We start from the raw sequence: 17,139 nt of genomic DNA on the forward strand, positions 1-17,139 counted from the left end.
AGGAGATCCTTCCGCTATTTAATTGCTTTTGGCTATATTTGTATTGGTCTGTTTCTCAGTGTCCGTGCCCTGCCAGCACTGTCTTGATTACTGTGGCCTAATGATAAGTCTTGAAATTAGCTTAATATGAGTCCTCCATCTTTGTACATCTTCAAAACTGATTTATTAAAATTAATATTACATCTGGGTATTTTGTCTTTCCGCATTTCATCTCTTGCCTTATTCTGGGAAAGAAAGTTCTTGCATAAGCTCTTCTTTTTTACTATTTTGTTGTTGTTGTTGAAACTGCTGTAAAAGCTATTGATCTTGCTCCAGTATGTCCTCCAAACAGTGCAGGAGAAGCCCACTGACTATGAACATCTGAATGCACAGGTTCTTAGTAAACAGGAAATTGTTATTGAACTTAGTCATTGAGTCCAGATGTGTAAGACACATCTGTATGCATCTCCTGGCATATGATCTTGAGTAATTCCACTTTTGATTCAAGGCCATCTTTCCCAATGGTGACAAGAAACACAATGTAGATTGGGGTTTCAATTCTCTCATACCATCCTCTTCCTTCTGGCCCTCCATGGAGATGTGCTGGACCGAGCTGCTGAAGTCCCATGGACTTGAAGCCATGCAGAGCTCCTCTGGGCCTGTATGGATTGGGAGCAAGCGTCGAGCACTCATCCAGTCTTGGTGTTTCTATCTTTAATAAGACAGGAAAAGTCTCAGTCCTAGAGCTGGTTCTTCATCTGGTACATGGTTTGTGTTCAAACATCTACATGAGAAGGTCAAACACTGATATGAGGATGAGAACGCTACCAGCCCACAACCTAATGGGGTGACCTGTGAGTTCAGCCAATCTCTCTGCCTCTCTTGAGGCTTCAGACAATTGCCTGAAGAAATCTCCACTTGGTCCCTCCTTTTATCAGAACATCGCAAGATAATGACAAAACGAATCTGAACAACCATCTCAGTTCCAACTTTTTCACCATAATTCCATTCCAGTAGGTGCAAATTTTGAATCACTCCTCATGTCATCATTCAACCCCTGGATGCACAGCCCAACACCTGCTCTTCCTCCTCTGTGCTCTGTGCACAGCCTGTGTCACCTGTCTCTTCATGTGAAAGTTGGTGATTGAATAAAAATGATCTAAGAAGAAAGTATGCATTTGAATTATGATGGTGGTAAAGAATATTGAAAGTAAATGGACTGACAAAAGAGGCAAGGATGGAGATACTTCACTTCACATACTTTGGACATTTTGTCAAGAGAGACTAGTCTCTGAAGGTCATCATGCTTGGTAAAGTACAGGGGCACTGAGAATAAAGAAGGTTCTCAAGAAGATGGATTGATACCGTGACGGCAACAATGTGCTGAAACGTAGGCATGCTGTGAAGAGGGCCTAGGGCCAAGCAGCGCTGATTTTGTTATCCATAGTGTTGCTATGGGTCAGAACCATCTCAGGGATCCTAACAACAACAAAAACATTGTTTTACTGAAATTGAGCCGTGTGGTTGAGTTCAGTTCCTTACCTGAAGGATAACTAAAGGCCATAGTCTTGGAGATTCCAGCAGGCTCTCTGTCTTACCAATGACAGTAGTCTTTTTTTTATGGTGTTGAGCTTTATTCCACATTTTTATCCTATTCCATTCAAGACTTTCTGATGTTATCTCTTTCAGAGAAAGTGTAGCTGTAGCTGGCACTACCTAGTTTTTCTGATCTCGTAGTTTGGAGACTGTCCTTTGTGGAGTTGATTAGACTATTGGACTAATTGTTTTTATGTGCATTTAATTTTCATCACTCTTCTTTCCTGCTGACACAGAGACTAATAATTATATTGCAGACACTTCTTCTAATGAGCGTGTAAGACCCCATTCCCTACTCACCAAAATAGAAGGTAGAACTTTTTCTTTGTGGAATGTATTATGAAATTTTGATCTAGGTGTCTCCTGAGATTTCATCCTGAACCCACAGGCCAAGTGACTTTTTCTCTCATAGTATTTGGTTATGTCTAAAAACTTTTCATAACTTTGTCCCCTGTATGCTCCACTACTTTCATAGATATTTCTGCAACAAAGATTACTTACACTGACACCAAGTCAATTCTAACTATAATGCCCCTACACGACAGAATAATAGAGCTGCTCCGAGTGGATTCTCAAGCTGTAATATTTAGGATATTGAAAGCCTCATCTCAATCACAAATCCCCCAGAGAAATTGTAGTGCTGATTCATGATTACCACCACACCATAGTCCCTCAGTGAATACCCATGTACATATAGCCTATCATATGTGTATATACATGTGGGTATACTCCTATTCTCCTACAACCATTCAGCCTGCTTGTGTTTGTCTGTACATGTAACCATAGACCAAAGTTACCACAAGATTGTATATATAACAGTATTTCCTTTTATTATCTTTAATTCTCCCGTGTTTCCTACTGTTTTTTCTGCCTCCGTCATATTTTTTGCTCATTTCATTCTGAGTGTCTAATGCATTTATTTTCAACAAAGCTAATATGTGTCTACCTGTAACCTTCCCTCTGCATCCTACCCCACTTGACATGATCAAAGAATGTTCCTTTTAGCGTGAAAATATTCTCTTAAATTCTCAGAATGGTTTCATGCGATATTGGTCCTTCTGTGGTTATTTCATTCAGACTAAAGTCCTTCAGGTCAATCCATGTCTCAAGTGTTTTACAGATTCATCATTATATTTTTCACGAATTTGTAGTATTCCATTGTGTGTATATAGGATAGTTTATTTATCCATTCTTCCACTGAGTTCATGTATTTTGTTTCCATATATTTGCTATTGTGAATAATGTTCTCATGATCATGTGTATAGCTATTTATGTTTCAGATCTTATGAATTTAGGGAACACACAGAGTAGATGGATTGCAGAACTTTGTGGTATTTCTCTATCCAGTCTTTGAGGAAGCATGGTGCTGCTTGTCATAGCGACTGCACCATTTGGCACTCCTACCACCAGAGAAAGATGTTGCCAGTCTCTTCACATCCTCACTCGAATTTGTGGTTTCCTGTTTTGCTTTTTCTAACTTTGTTTTCTGGCCAGGGTGAAGTGATACATCTGAAGTCTTATCCCTCTTCTCTTCTTCTCTTCAATCTCAGCTCATTGTTTTAATTCACATCACTCTAGTGATTAGTCATCACAAAAACAATCTTTATATGTTTGTTCATCTGAATATGTTCTGTCATGAAGTAACGATTTCATGCCCTCTACCCAATTTAACTGGATTATTTTCCTTGTTGAAATTTTAGTCGCTACTCTCATTATTGGTCATGAGGGGTTTATTTGCCCAGCATTCCCTGTGTTGCAAGCTCTTATCTGTGCCAGTGTACATATGTTCTCTAGTCAGATTTATAAGGTATAATTGGGTTCATGATAGTTGGGTGGGTGGTGGGGTGGTGGGGCAAGCATTAAGGAACTAAAACTAATCCTCCATCTTATGAAGGATTTTCATCATTTTTGCTGTTCCTCTACTGTATCTTTTTAAAATCATTTTATTGGGGACTCATACAATTCTTATCACTATGCATACATACATCAGCTGTATCAAGCGCATATGTACATTTGTTGCCATAATCATTCTCAAAACATTTGCCTTCTACCTGAGCCCTTAATATTGGCTGCTCACTTTCCCTGTCCCTCCCTACTCCCCCTACCTCTTGAACCCTTCATAATTCATAAATTGTTGTTATTTTGTCATATGTTACACTGTCTGACGTCTTCCCCCTGCCCTCTTCTCTGCTTTCCATCCCACAGGCAGGAAGCTATACGTAGATTCTTATAATCAGTTCCTGCTTTGTACCCCACATTCCCTCCACCCTCTAGGCATTGCCACTCTCACCACTGGTCCTGAAGGAGTGATCTGCACTGGATTCCCTGTGCTTCCAGTTACTATCTGTACCAATGTACATCCTCTGATCTAGCCAGATTTGTAAGGTAGAATTGGGATCATGATAGTGGGGGAAGGAAGTATTTAAGAACTAGAGGAAAGTTATATTACATCGCTGCTGCCCTGCACCCTGACTGGCTCATCTCCTCCCACAAATCCTCAGTAAGAAGGTGTCCGGTTGGCTACTGATGGGCTTTGAGTCTCCACTGTGCACTCACCCACATTTACAATGATATGATTTTTGTATCTTATGTTGATTATGCAATAACAAAGAAATAAAAGGTGAATATGGAGTCAATTCTGGTTCATGATGATACCCATGTGTTTTAAAGCAAAACTGTGTCATAGGGCTTTAATTGACAGTGAAGTTCAGTAAATAATCATGCTCTGCTTCCTAGAACAGTCCTGCATATACAAGGGGGTACATAAAAAAAAAACAGATAAAGCTCTGCTGGACAGAGCTTCACAGTGTGTGTTTCTCCCATTAAGCAAGCATCGCACAATTTTCTCTGAGTTAGTGCACCCAGTGGCATAGGCTAGGAAGGTACTTTGTGATCGCAGTGAATTTTTCATATCAGCAGTTTCATACAAACCTTTTTCATGAAGGCTTATTTAAGAGAACAGTGTGCAGCTGTGAATTTTTGTTTCCTGCTCAGGAAAACTGCTACATAAATTGTTGTGATACAGAACACAGCTTACAAGGTCAGTGCTGTGTGGAAAGAAGCTGAAGAAAACCTAAAAGCTATGTCCGATGCTCTGAAGAGGAACAACAATAGAATGATTGGATTACCAGAGGAAGACACAACAAAGAAGTCATCTGCAACAAGAGTAAGAAAATTCTTGGAGGAAAACTTCCCCAGCTTAATAGTTGAAAACCAGGCAAACCTTCAGGAGCCTGAAAGAACACCAACTAGACTAAATCCCAAGAAGAAGTGACCAAGGCACATAATAGTTAAACTATTCAACTTTGAGGAAAAGGAGAAAATCATGAGAGCAGCTACGGAAAATCAAGCAGTCACATATAAAGGTTCCCAAATACGAATCTTCACAAGCTCATCAGCAGAAACTATGAAAAAAGAGCAGAGAATGAAATAATATTCCAAAGTTTGAAGGAAAACAATGCAAACACAGAAATACTCTACCCAGCCATATAATTGATCAATATAGATGAAAAAGTAAGAGTTTCCAGATAAGGAAAAACTCAAAGAATGTGTTAGAAGAAACCCAGCCCTACAAAAGATCCTTGCCGACCCAGTATGGGCAGAAGAACAACACTCACCAAGCATAAATAAGAGACCACCACATAGAACCACCTCACCCATCAGGCAACAAAGCGAAAAGAGAACCCAAGATAGCATGGGCTTAAGGATGGAAAGAAGTCAAGAATGAAACACACACACACGTGTGCGCACAACACACTAATAACAAAGGAAGTTAGGAAAACACACAATGCCAAGAAGAAATCAGAGTCTGGAGATGAAGAAAATAACCCCAAATATCCATGGCCTGAACTCAGGCATTAAAAGACTGAGGCTAGCTGACTGGCTTAGAAAACACAAACCAGCAATCTGCTGCCCACATAAGACACATCTCAATGCTACAAACAAAAATAGACTGAGAATCAAAGGCTGGAGAAAGGCATACCAAGCAAAGAGCAATTCAAAAAGAGCACGGGTTGCAGTCCTAATCGCGGATAAAATTGACCTCAAAGTGCAAACCATGAAAAGGGATAAGGAGGGACGCTATATAATGCTCATGGGAATAGTAGACAAAGAACCACGAAGCATTGCAAACATATATTCCCCAAATGAGAGACCAGCTGAATACATCAACCAAACACTCCAAAAGTTGAAAAAAGAAATCACAGCTTCAACAAATATATTGGGTGACTTCAACACACCCCTCTCTGATAAAGATCGATCACAGGGAAAGAAACTCAACAAGGAGGTTAGAGATCTAAGCACTACAATTAGAAAATTTGACCTGATAGATATTTACAGAGCTTTTAATCAAACACAAAAATTCACATTCTTTTCAAGCCCGCATGGCACATATTCGAAGATAGACTACATGCTGGGGCATAAGGGGACTCTACATAAATTTAAGGCATTGATATCATACAGACCTGTCTCTCTGACCACTGTGCCATAAGACTGGAAATCAACAAAAGGAAGACGAAGAAAACAAGAGCAAACAATTGGAGGGTGAATAACTCTCTGTTGCAAAAGGTGTGCGTACTGACACAGATCAGAGATAAAATTTGGATATTTCTAGAAACCAACATAAATGAGGAAGTGACAAACCTAACTTTTGGGAAACAGCAAAGGCAGTTATCAGAGAAAATTTCATAGCAATACATGCACTCCTGAGAAAGGAAGAGAGACATGATTGATATGCTGGCACAAAATTTGCAACAACTGGAGCAGAGTCAGCAGGACAATCCCACTAATAGCAAAAGAAAAGAAATAATAAAAATCATGGCTGGCAAACCTAATCAAAGAAAGGAGGGAACAAATTTCAATAGCAAGAATGAGGGATGAGAGAGGGGACATTACAACAGACCCTAATGAAACCAAAAGGATAATTACACAGTACTATGAAGGATTGTTCTCCAGTGAATTCAAGAACTTGGAAGACACTGACAAAGTCTTGGAAAAATCTTTGCTCCCCAGATTGTCCCCAAAGGATGTCTAGAATCTCATGGCCAGTCCCACTATGAAACACAATGTCCCTCACTGAGCCATATCCCTTCAGGGGACAACACTGGTGACACAATGTGGTAATTGAGCCAGATCTGATCCCGCCACACTGATGCAAAACAATAAGTGGGTGCAAAAGAACAGCAAGGGAACGGAGTGGCGAGGTCCCCAGGGAATGCTGAAGGTGGACATTGGGACCAGGGCATGGTGCCCCAACAGACTGGATTGAAAACACTCCTAAAGGCCAACAAACAATCCTTGAATTAGCTACAAGCTTTTCTTTCTTTTTTCTGTTTTGTTTTGCTTTTTTGTCATTGGCTTGTGGTTGTTGTTTTGTTTTATGTTGTTGCTCAGTTTTGCTCTGTCTTGTTTTTGTGCATGTTAGTATCTCTACAGATATGTCTAAATAAGATAGGCTGGATCAATCTGGAGGAGAAAACAATGGGACCAACAGTTCCGGGAGGAGATGGGAGAGAAGTAGGTAGGGGAAAAGGTAGTGGTGTTAACAAAACCAGGGACAAGGGAACAACACATGATCCAAATCAGTGGTGAGGAGTGTGTAGGAGGCCTGGTAGGATGTGATCAAGGGTAATTTAACCAAGAGAAATTACTGAAAGCCAAATGAAGACTGAGCATGATAGTGGGACAAGAGAAAGTCAATGGAAATAGAGGAAAGAGCTAGGAGGCAAAAGACTGTGGGATACAGAAGTATTTCTCCCAAGCTGTCTCCCCCAAATATATGCCCAACTGCTTGCGAATGATGATACACTTGGAGGTCATCAGAAGTAGGTCAGGGGTTATTCTCCCTGAGAGCTATCAACCATCTAGCGCAAGGAGTGACCACTGTTTATCCCACAACAAATATGGCCCACTCCCTTCTGATAAGGTTAGTAGTTGTCTGTTTCCTTGTAGGAGACATCAGAGAGGTCAAACCCACCCAAGGATGACTAAGGCTAGGCTGCCAACTTGAATCTAGGATCTGCCCATCTTGTCACATGTATAACCCCAATCCCTCCTCTTCCTATTGCATGTATGTTCCTAGACCACCCCCTCTCATTACTGTATAAACTATAGCACAGCCCCTTCCTGTGACGTATGTCCTCACCTGTAATTAGGGGGCTTGCATGTCCCCAGAGAATACAAAAAGCCTGGGCTAGCATTAAAATCTCTCTCTCCTCCACGTGGACCACCAAACGGGGCTGAGGTGAGCATGCTAACATAAATTGTGTCTGACTCCATTTATTTCAATACTTCTCTTCAATCTCTAATGTTCTCTGTAACTTTACTATGATCTTCACTTATTATTGCTGTACAATTGTGCCTACCGGACCCGTAATGATGTGTTAGGGGCTGGCTTCCTCTGACAAACGACATTTATAGAGGTCTAAATAAAGGAATGTACATATGTAAGTATATCTATTTATGAGGATAGGTAAATAGATCTATGTGCATATATTTACAGGTTTAGTACTAATGTACTAGATACACATTGGAGTACACTCAAGTACTCCCTCAAAGCAAAAATACTTTGTTCTATTAAACTGGTATTCTATGACGCTTACCTTCATGACACAATCGCTGAAGACAAAGAGGGTGAATAAGCAAATGTGATGAAGAAAGCTGATGGTGCCTGGCTACTAAAATATACAGCATCTGGCGTCTTAAAGGCTTGAAGGTAATCGAGCAGCCATGTAACTCAGAAGCAACAAAACCTACATGGAAGAAGTACACCAGCCTACATGATCACAAAGTGCCTAAGGGATCCGTTAACAGGCATCAAAGAACAAAAAAGTCATATCATTGTGTGCTTACCTCCCTGATACAATTGCTTAAGACAAATGGGTACCTAAGCAAATGTGTTGAAGAAAGCTAATGGTTCCCAGCTATCAAAAGATATAGCATCTGGGATCTTAAAGGCTTGAAGGTAATCAAGTTGCCATCTAGCTCAGAAGCAGCAAATCCAACATGGAAGAGGCACATCAGCCTGTGCAATCACGAGGTGTCTAAGGGATCAGGTATCAGGCATCAGCAGAACAAAAAAATCATATCATTATGAATGAGGTGGGAGTGTGGAATGGAGACCCAAAGCCCATTTGTAGGCCACTGGACATCCCCTTACAGAAGGGTCTCTGGGAGAAGACGAGTCAGTCAGGGTGCGATGTAGCAACGATGAAACATACAACTTTCCTCTAGTTCCTTAATGCTTCCCCCCACCACCACTACCACCACCATCATGATCCAATTTCACTTTGGAAATCACGCTAGAACTCAGGATGTACACTTACAGATAGGAAATGGAAACACAGGGAAACCAGGGCAGATGATCCCTTCAGGACCAGTGATATGAATTGCGATACTGAGGGATGAAGGGGGGCTGTTGGAAATGGCGAACAGAGTATAAGGATCTACATATAACCTCCTCCCTGGGGGACGGACAATGTAAGAGTGAGTGAGGGGAGACGTGGGACGGTGCAAGATATGAAAAATAATAACATAAATTCTCAAGGGTTCATGAGGGAAGGGGAAGCAGGGAGGGAGATGTAACTGAAGAGCGTATGCTAGGGGTATAGATGTAGAGCAAATATTCTGAGAATGATGTGGGCAATGAATATACAAATGTGCTTTACACAATTGATGTATGTATGGATTGTGATATGAGTTCTATGAGTCCCTAATAAAATCACTTAAAAAAAAGAAAAGAAAATTCTGGGAATTGTTTTACATGGGCGAGGGGGTAATAGCCCTCATATACGAGTTGAAGGTATACACAGAAAAAACAATCTGGATTGATGAATAATTACATGGCAGTCAGCTGCTGTAATAATCTCTAAAATTAGAGTGGATTTTGTCTGAGAAGGAAAGAAAGTTTTATTTGGTAAGACACAGTGATGGTTGGGTCCATTTGTTGCCACAGCACAACACAGCTTAACCTGGCTAATGCATTAATTAACTTTGCATTTAAAAAAACTTATAGAATCAAGAAAGTAGCTCAAGATAGCTTTTGAATTCCTCTTAACTCTCAACTCATATGGGATATATAAATAAAAATCCTTACAAAGTCAATTCCAATTAAAGCCTTTTTCTGCTTCAGTAGAACACACCACACTACATGCACTATTCAAGTCAAAATTGTATAATTTATCATCTCTTTTCACCTTACCTACCTGACAAAACAAAGCTGAAGGAAAGGATGCAATCAGAGGCTAAGTGCCTATGAAATGATGAGCTCTCATGGGAAGCAGGCCTTCGGTGGTCCTTGCATATCTTTCCTGGTGATTTGGGAGTGTTTCTTCTATTCTTCTCAGAACATGTTCTAAATCTTTACCAATTCCTTATAGCCACTTCCCTACAGACTTTCCTTTTATATCAGAAAAAGTATTTGCCTCCTACTTGTCAGGAAAATGTGGTTTTGAGGTCATAGCAAGTTGGTTCTGGATCATATCACCCCTACGGACCACAGAACGAAGCATGGCCATGCCCTGCCCAACATCACAATTGGTGATATGTCTGAGTCCATTGCTGGGCCCACTGTGTCCATCCATTTCCCTGAGGGTCTCCCTCTTTTTTCATACCCTTCCACTTTACCAAGCAGGGTGTTCTCTCCAGGGACTGGTCTCTCCTGACAACATGTCCAAAGTACACGAGGCTAAGTTTTGTCACCCTTGCCACGAAGGAGCATTCTGCTTATATTTCTCCCAAGAGAGATTTGTTTGTTCTTTTGGCAGCCTGTAGTGCTGTCAACATTCTTCACCAGCACCTTAAGTCAAATGCATCGGTTCTTCTTCGTTATTCCATGTCTCATTTTCACGTGCCCATGAAGTGACTGAAAAAACCATGCTTTGGAACAGGCGTACCTTGGTCCTCAAAGTAATGTCCTTGCTTTCCAACACTTTAAAACAGTCTTGTACAGAAGATTTACTCAATATAATTTGTAAATGTGACCTCTGCCAACTTCTAGCTGTGAACTGTGACCAAATGATGCTCACAGTGAACATCAATTAATTTGTTTCTTCACAAAATGGAAATGCAGTATCTCATTTATGATGATTCTTGAAATATCAGATGAGATGCTACACTTAGCAGAGTACTGATAAAAAGGGCCCATGTAGTGGTTACTTCTGATTGCCCAACATGCACTTGACCTCTGAACAATCTTTCAAGGACACTCAATTTCAGTCTCAGATTTTTAGTGCAGAAAATATCAAATACGTATGGAAATGCACTAGTTACAGAATAACAGCCTGGGAATCAGTAACCCATATTCCAAAACTTGGCCTTTCTTGTCTCCTAATTTCAGTATGTGCCCAGAATCTCATCAACCACGTGTCAAGAACATGAGTGACACCTCCCAGTTGAGGTCATTTTGCTAGAACCTCGGTTGCATACACCATGAGCTTGGGCTTCCTGTAGGGATGACAAAAGACAGAAGTAAACCTGTCCCTTCTCCTAGGAACCATGCTAAGCCTTTGGCCTATATTATCTCATGTAATGTCCACCACACCTACCTTTATCATTCTGTTTGTCGTTGTGGAAACTAATATAAAAAGAGGCTGAAGAACTTTCCCAGAGGAACTAAATTAATAAACAGAAATAGGAGACAGCAATGTGTATTGAACTCCAAAATTCATACTCTAAAGCATGATTCTGATTTATATATTTAAAGATTTATGTATAATTCATATATATATTTACACATATATTAAAAAGCCGTTTCTCTATCCTACATATCGATGTTTTCACAAATAATCCTACATGGTCCTTCCCCTGCCTCTGTGAACCAGATGTTTTTGATGTTGGTTTATAAAATCTCCTTAGATCCTGCAATCATAACTAAAACATTCTGTGGATTTTCTGTAAGACTCTAAATCGCATATCCCAACCACAGCCACAGACACTCCACTCACTCACCTCAGCTGTTTTCCACCCACTAGGTCACAAATGTTATCATCTCAAGAGAGAACACAGTGAACTGGTTTGATTGACATCTTGGCTCCTATTGCTAATTCTAAACCTCTGGGGGATGGAACTCAAAGCAGCACCAGTTCTTGCACTTGAGTCCTAATCTGTTTAAATATTTCCCTGAATTCACACATGATCATGTTGTTAATAAGAGGGTTGTTGAATCATACGGAAGATCATAAGGACCACAAGCCTTGGGTAATAGATGCTCTTTGGCTCTGAGTCGCCAGCCTAGTTGGAGCCAGTTTCCCTGGAACCAGAGGCACTCCCTGTCTCAATGCCTATCACTGCCTTTCTGAGAAAACGCCTTCAAGGAGCTGCCTTCAGGGACCTCAACTGCAAGGCAAGTTTCAATTGTTGCTGAATTCATGATATTCCAAATTCCTAATTTCTCTACTTTAAAATAGCCTACAGTTTTCAGGGTGTAAAATCAGACGAGAGCTCAGATCAAGTAACTTATACAGCAAAATTCATCTGGTCACCAAGAAAGCAAGACAGGCAATCGTGTAGTAGGGAAGCTTGGAGGCAGATGTCCCCAGTTGGTAAGAATTGTCCCGGTGTATTTTTGAAGCCTAAAACTCTGGGAGTGTTCTCACTAAAGGAATGATTGTCTGAGCTGGGATCCTGTGAGCACACTCACGGAAAGGTGTGAGCCTGTGGAGCAAAAGTAAACTCAGCCATGAACTCAGTGTTATTGAGGCAGTCTCTCACTTCCAACCACTAGCTGAAGAAAAACAAAACATTAGAGTACAGCTGGAAATGAAGGAACCTGCAAAGCAGCAGGGAGTTCTGGGTCAGGAATGGCTAACTCATTGCCACTGTGTACCGCAATTATGGTGATTTGTCATTAAGGAACCTGTTTTTTCTTCTTCAACTCTATTCAGAGAAGAAGATATAAATGTGACTTCTTTATTAGTATTTTCTTTCAAAGTTCAAGGTACATTGGATCTTTAACTTTAAATTTTTTATTTTATGTCATGCATTTTTATAAATAATGACCAGCATATCTAATCTATAAAAAAATTTTTAAGCAGCCAATTAGCTGTAATCCCAGTCCTGAGATAAAAAATAATAATAAATCTTTTTTGTTCAATCATTTGAATATTGGAAAGGTATCATAGTCCTATTTAGAAAATGTGAATTCAAAAACATTTTAAAGATGTAAATATTTAACATATGTTTATCACATTATTATATGAATATATTTTATTGAGACAACTGAGATCATAATATATGTCCCATTTTATATCCAATATCCACTCAATGATCCAGCATAAACATTTTCCACATCAAAAATTCTTCTTCATAATGCTTCAGTGTCCACCTGCCTGAAGCACACACAATAATTTGAACAATTAAATAATGTACTTCACATTGACGATTAGATTCAGTGACTGTCAAATTAGTTTCACCTTTTAGCAAGCAAAACACTGCCTGCTCGTGGGCATCCTCACAATTATTGTTCATTTTAATGCTATTGTTGCAACCATTGCATCAATACTGCTCATCAAGAGTCTTCCTATTTTTCACAGATCTGTATTTATTAAGCATAATGTCTTTTCCAGGCACTTCCCGATCCTAATCACACACCCTAAGCGTTGTTTCTATGTTGCTAAGGAGCACCCTGGTTGTACCTCATTCAAGAAAATAAATTTCCAGCAGTCCATGGTAGTTTTGATATTCTTCATCAACACCATAAATCAAATGCATCAATTGTTCTACAGTCTTCTTTATTCATTGTCTAGCTCTCACAGCATTAGATGAGATGGAAAATCCCATGACTAGGGACACCTTCATTCTCAAAGTGATAGCTTTGCTCTTTAATACAAAGAAGTTTTTTTTACAACAGATTTGCCCGATGAGATACATCATTCAATTTCCTGACCACGCATTCCATTAATGTTGCTGGTGGATCCAAGGAAAATGGAGTCCTTGACCACTTCAATGTTGTTTCTTCAGTTATCGTGTGATTGTCTGCGGATCCCGTTTGAGGATTTTCAGTTTCATTACATTGGGTTACAATCCATACCGAAGGCTGCAGTCTGATTTTCTTCAGGAAGTACTTCAAGTCCTTCATATATAAAACACTTTGTCTAGTGCTTTTTTCCAGAATATTAGCTATCAAAACACAAATACAAGTACTGCATAACATAACTGTCATAAATCTTTTCACTTTGATGGATAGAAGTATATCATTATTTTTAACTTGCATTTACCTGATCGATGTTTTACCTGCTTATTTTTTTCTGAGAATTACCTTTTCAGTATTTTGTCATCCTTACACTCTGTGAATAGAGTTTTATTTGTAAGTGCTATTTTTAGCATATTCATTGTGTATCACACTTGCTGTAAATATTTATGTTTTGTAATCCATCATGTTTATGTCACTGCATCTTTATCTTGATGTGCCCTTCCTCATCAGAGGTTATTACTTACCTATCACACTACTTTCTGAAGTTCATGAGCAGATTTATGCTTTATTTTAAGCCTAATACATGAATTATTTGAATTTTGTTTTTTTCTTTTCCTACTTTTTTCTATATTAGGAAAATGACTGGAAATTATTTTGAAAATGTTTTAATTCACTCACTTAACTATACATCATATTTTACATGTCTTTAAAATTAATATTCTTTTGAGAGACTAAACTTAAAATTTAATGTGCTCAACTATGTTCATCAGGTTTATCAGCAGTTTTAAATCTGAAACAAAAAGCTTCTGAATTTATCAAGTGTGTTTTTCATTTGTCTTATGTATTCAATTTTGCATTCAAATGTTTCTCAAATATAACTGGTTGTGTTTCTAGGCTCTTGAACTGAGCACTTGCTTCGCTGATTCTCTGTCTTATTATTGCAGTAGGCAAAGGGTTAAGGATACAACTTATATATCTGATAATCTCAACTTTTGATATTTTAGGAATAATTTGGAAATATATGGAAAAAAACATAATTAATATAACAATCACTGATTAGTAGCCATAGTAAAGAAGGGTCTTAGTCTTACTAAGCCTGACTCGTCATTCACAGAAAAGTTAAAAACCAGAACAGTGTCCATTTGATTCTGATAAACTGGAGGAAATAAGGAAGAATATGGAGAAAGTGAAGAATGTATTACTTATGTCTAAGTCCATATCCCAATGGAAAAGTACACAGCAATCCAGACTCTTCCAAACTGACGCCTGAAAAGCATGCTCTGCCCAATGAATTACGGTGCTTCCTTTTCTCCACAATTTGAAACTGTGTCTTCTGGAGAGAGGCAGAGGATAGTTCACAATCTTCCTTAAAGTGACTTTTGAAATCTAAATGAATGTGACAGAAGTTGTAAAATTTTGAAATAAATTTAGGGGTATATTGCACCCTGTTTTCTGACTTATTGCCTTCAGGTATCCTTTTTCCAAATGTCTTGGATAATTTATAATATTAAAGACAAAAATAAGCTAGGTTTACAAAATTCTGTTAGTATGTAGAATAAGCTCATAAATCTGACTTCCACAGTGGCCTCAAACATGTTTTCAGTTCTGTTCATTTGGAAGTATGACTAATTCCTAATTTGAAATTAAACTCACCTGCTGATTTACATTCGCCCTCTAACAAGTTTGCCTCAGCAGCATTCGTCACTGAAACAGGGATGAGCTCAGAGGATTTTCATGAATTCAAGCTCCTGCTCCCCTCTGTGGGTGCTTCTTTATTCCTGTCATTCTGTGAGATAAAATAGTAAGGCAATGGCTGAAATAGGTTTACCCATTCATAGGCACAGAGAAGGTGTCATGCATGTCAATGGTAATAAATCACATATATGTGTGTTTAAGTGTATGTAAATGTGTGATTCCCTCTGTGAGAGTATATATGTATGCTTTTGTGTGCATGTGAGTGATTATAAGTAAATTCATTTGCAATGACTGTGCATATGTGTGAGTTTGTGTGAAAGTATGTGCATTAGTGCGTGGAAATACAGGTATGAGTTGTCTTTGTGTATGTGTGGTGTGGCTGTATGTATGCATGAATGTGTGGATAGGTGTAAATGTGGGTATAGTGATGTGAATGTTCAAATGTAGGTGTAAAAGAAGGCTCAGAATCAAACCAAACTCTGCCATCGAGTCCATGCTACCTCATAGCAACCCCTGTGCATTTCTGAGGCTGGAACTGTTTACGGGAGTAGAAACTCCAGTCTTTCTGCAGAGCTGCAGGTGGTTTCAAACTGCCAATAATTCACATCAGAGCCAAAGGAGTAACTACTCCACCACCAGGGTTCCTACATATCCATTATGTGCCCAAAACTATACTCCAATGGGACGTAGCTGGGGCTTTCCATCAGTCTTAACAGAAACAGACAACTCTGACTAAAACTATTCAGTTTAATTACCTGTCATCATTAAAATCCTTGTATCATTTGCAGGTAAACCAGTTTCCAAATGCCACACTGGATGCATGGCGAGAGAGAACAATGTGACAGAATTCATTCTGCTCGGCCTGACACAGGACCCGGATGTGCAGAAACTCCTCTTTGCTGTGTTCGCAATCATCTACCTGCTCAACGTGACCGGAAACCTCCTCATTATCCTGACTGTCACCACCAGCCCAGCCCTGGGTTCCCCCATGTATTTTTTTCTGTCATTCCTGTCTGTCACTGATGGAATCTTCACATCAACCATTGCCCCCAAAATGATGATTGACCTACTGGCTGAAAAGAAAACCATCTCGTTCCATGGGTGCATGACTCAGCTCTTCACAGAGCATTTCTTTGGAGGGGTAGAGATCCTTCTACTCGTGGTGATGGCTTATGACCGCTATGTGGCCATCTGCAAACCCCTGCACTATATGACCACAATGAACCGACACATGTGTGGCCTCCTGGTGGCCCTGGCCTGGGCTGGAGGATTTCTTCATGGTCTGATTCAAGTTCTTTTTATGGTCTGGTTACCCTTCTGTGGTCCCAATGTGATCGACCATTTTATCTGTGATCTTTTCCCTCTGCTAAAACTCGCCTGCACTGACACACACATCTTTGGACTCTTTGTTGCTGCCAACAGTGGACTACTGTGTATGCTCATTTTCTCTTTTGTGATCGCCTCCTATGTAGTCATTCTTTGCTCCCTAAGACGTCGCAGCTCTGAAGGACAACGAAAGGCACTTTCTACCTGTACATCGCATATTACAGTAGTCACCTTATTCTTTGTACCTTGCATATTTGTGTACCTTCGACCCACAGTCACCTTCCCCATTGACAAAGCAGTGGCTGTGTTTTACACTATGGTCACCCCCATGTTAAACCCTCTAATCTACACCCTCAGAAATTCAGAGGTGAAAAATGCAATGAGGAAGCTCTGGTGCCACAGAGTGATTTTAAGTAAAAATTCAAATGATTAGAGAACAATTCATGTTTAAGAACACGTATGACTAATCCAATCCTGGCCTTGATGTCAGGCTATGTAGGCTGAAGTTTATTTAGTTCTTATTGATATCTGTGAACCTTAATAGCCTTTTTTATTCTGAAAATATCAAAATCTGATTATATGACAACTAAAATTCTTTCCAATTAAAAACTTCTTCCCATTAACAAATTATTGGT

At 39.5% G+C, this 17,139-nt stretch overlaps 1 protein-coding gene and 1 pseudogene across 1 annotated transcript; one reads left to right on the forward strand and one right to left on the reverse strand.

The window, feature by feature from the left end:
• Window positions 1–219: 219 nt before the first annotated feature.
• On the reverse strand, window positions 220–16,000 carry LOC142445763 (lys-63-specific deubiquitinase BRCC36-like; annotated as a pseudogene).
• Window positions 15,999–16,937, forward strand: LOC142446569 (olfactory receptor 4C5-like). The gene has a single exon (XM_075548316.1). The coding sequence runs from the start codon at window positions 15,999–16,001 to the stop codon at window positions 16,935–16,937; it is 939 nt and encodes a 312-aa protein (XP_075404431.1).
• The last annotated feature ends 202 nt before the right edge of the window (window positions 16,938–17,139 follow it).

This window comes from Tenrec ecaudatus, chromosome 4, assembly GCF_050624435.1.
Source record: "Tenrec ecaudatus isolate mTenEca1 chromosome 4, mTenEca1.hap1, whole genome shotgun sequence".
Taxonomy (NCBI): domain Eukaryota; kingdom Metazoa; phylum Chordata; class Mammalia; order Afrosoricida; family Tenrecidae; genus Tenrec; species Tenrec ecaudatus.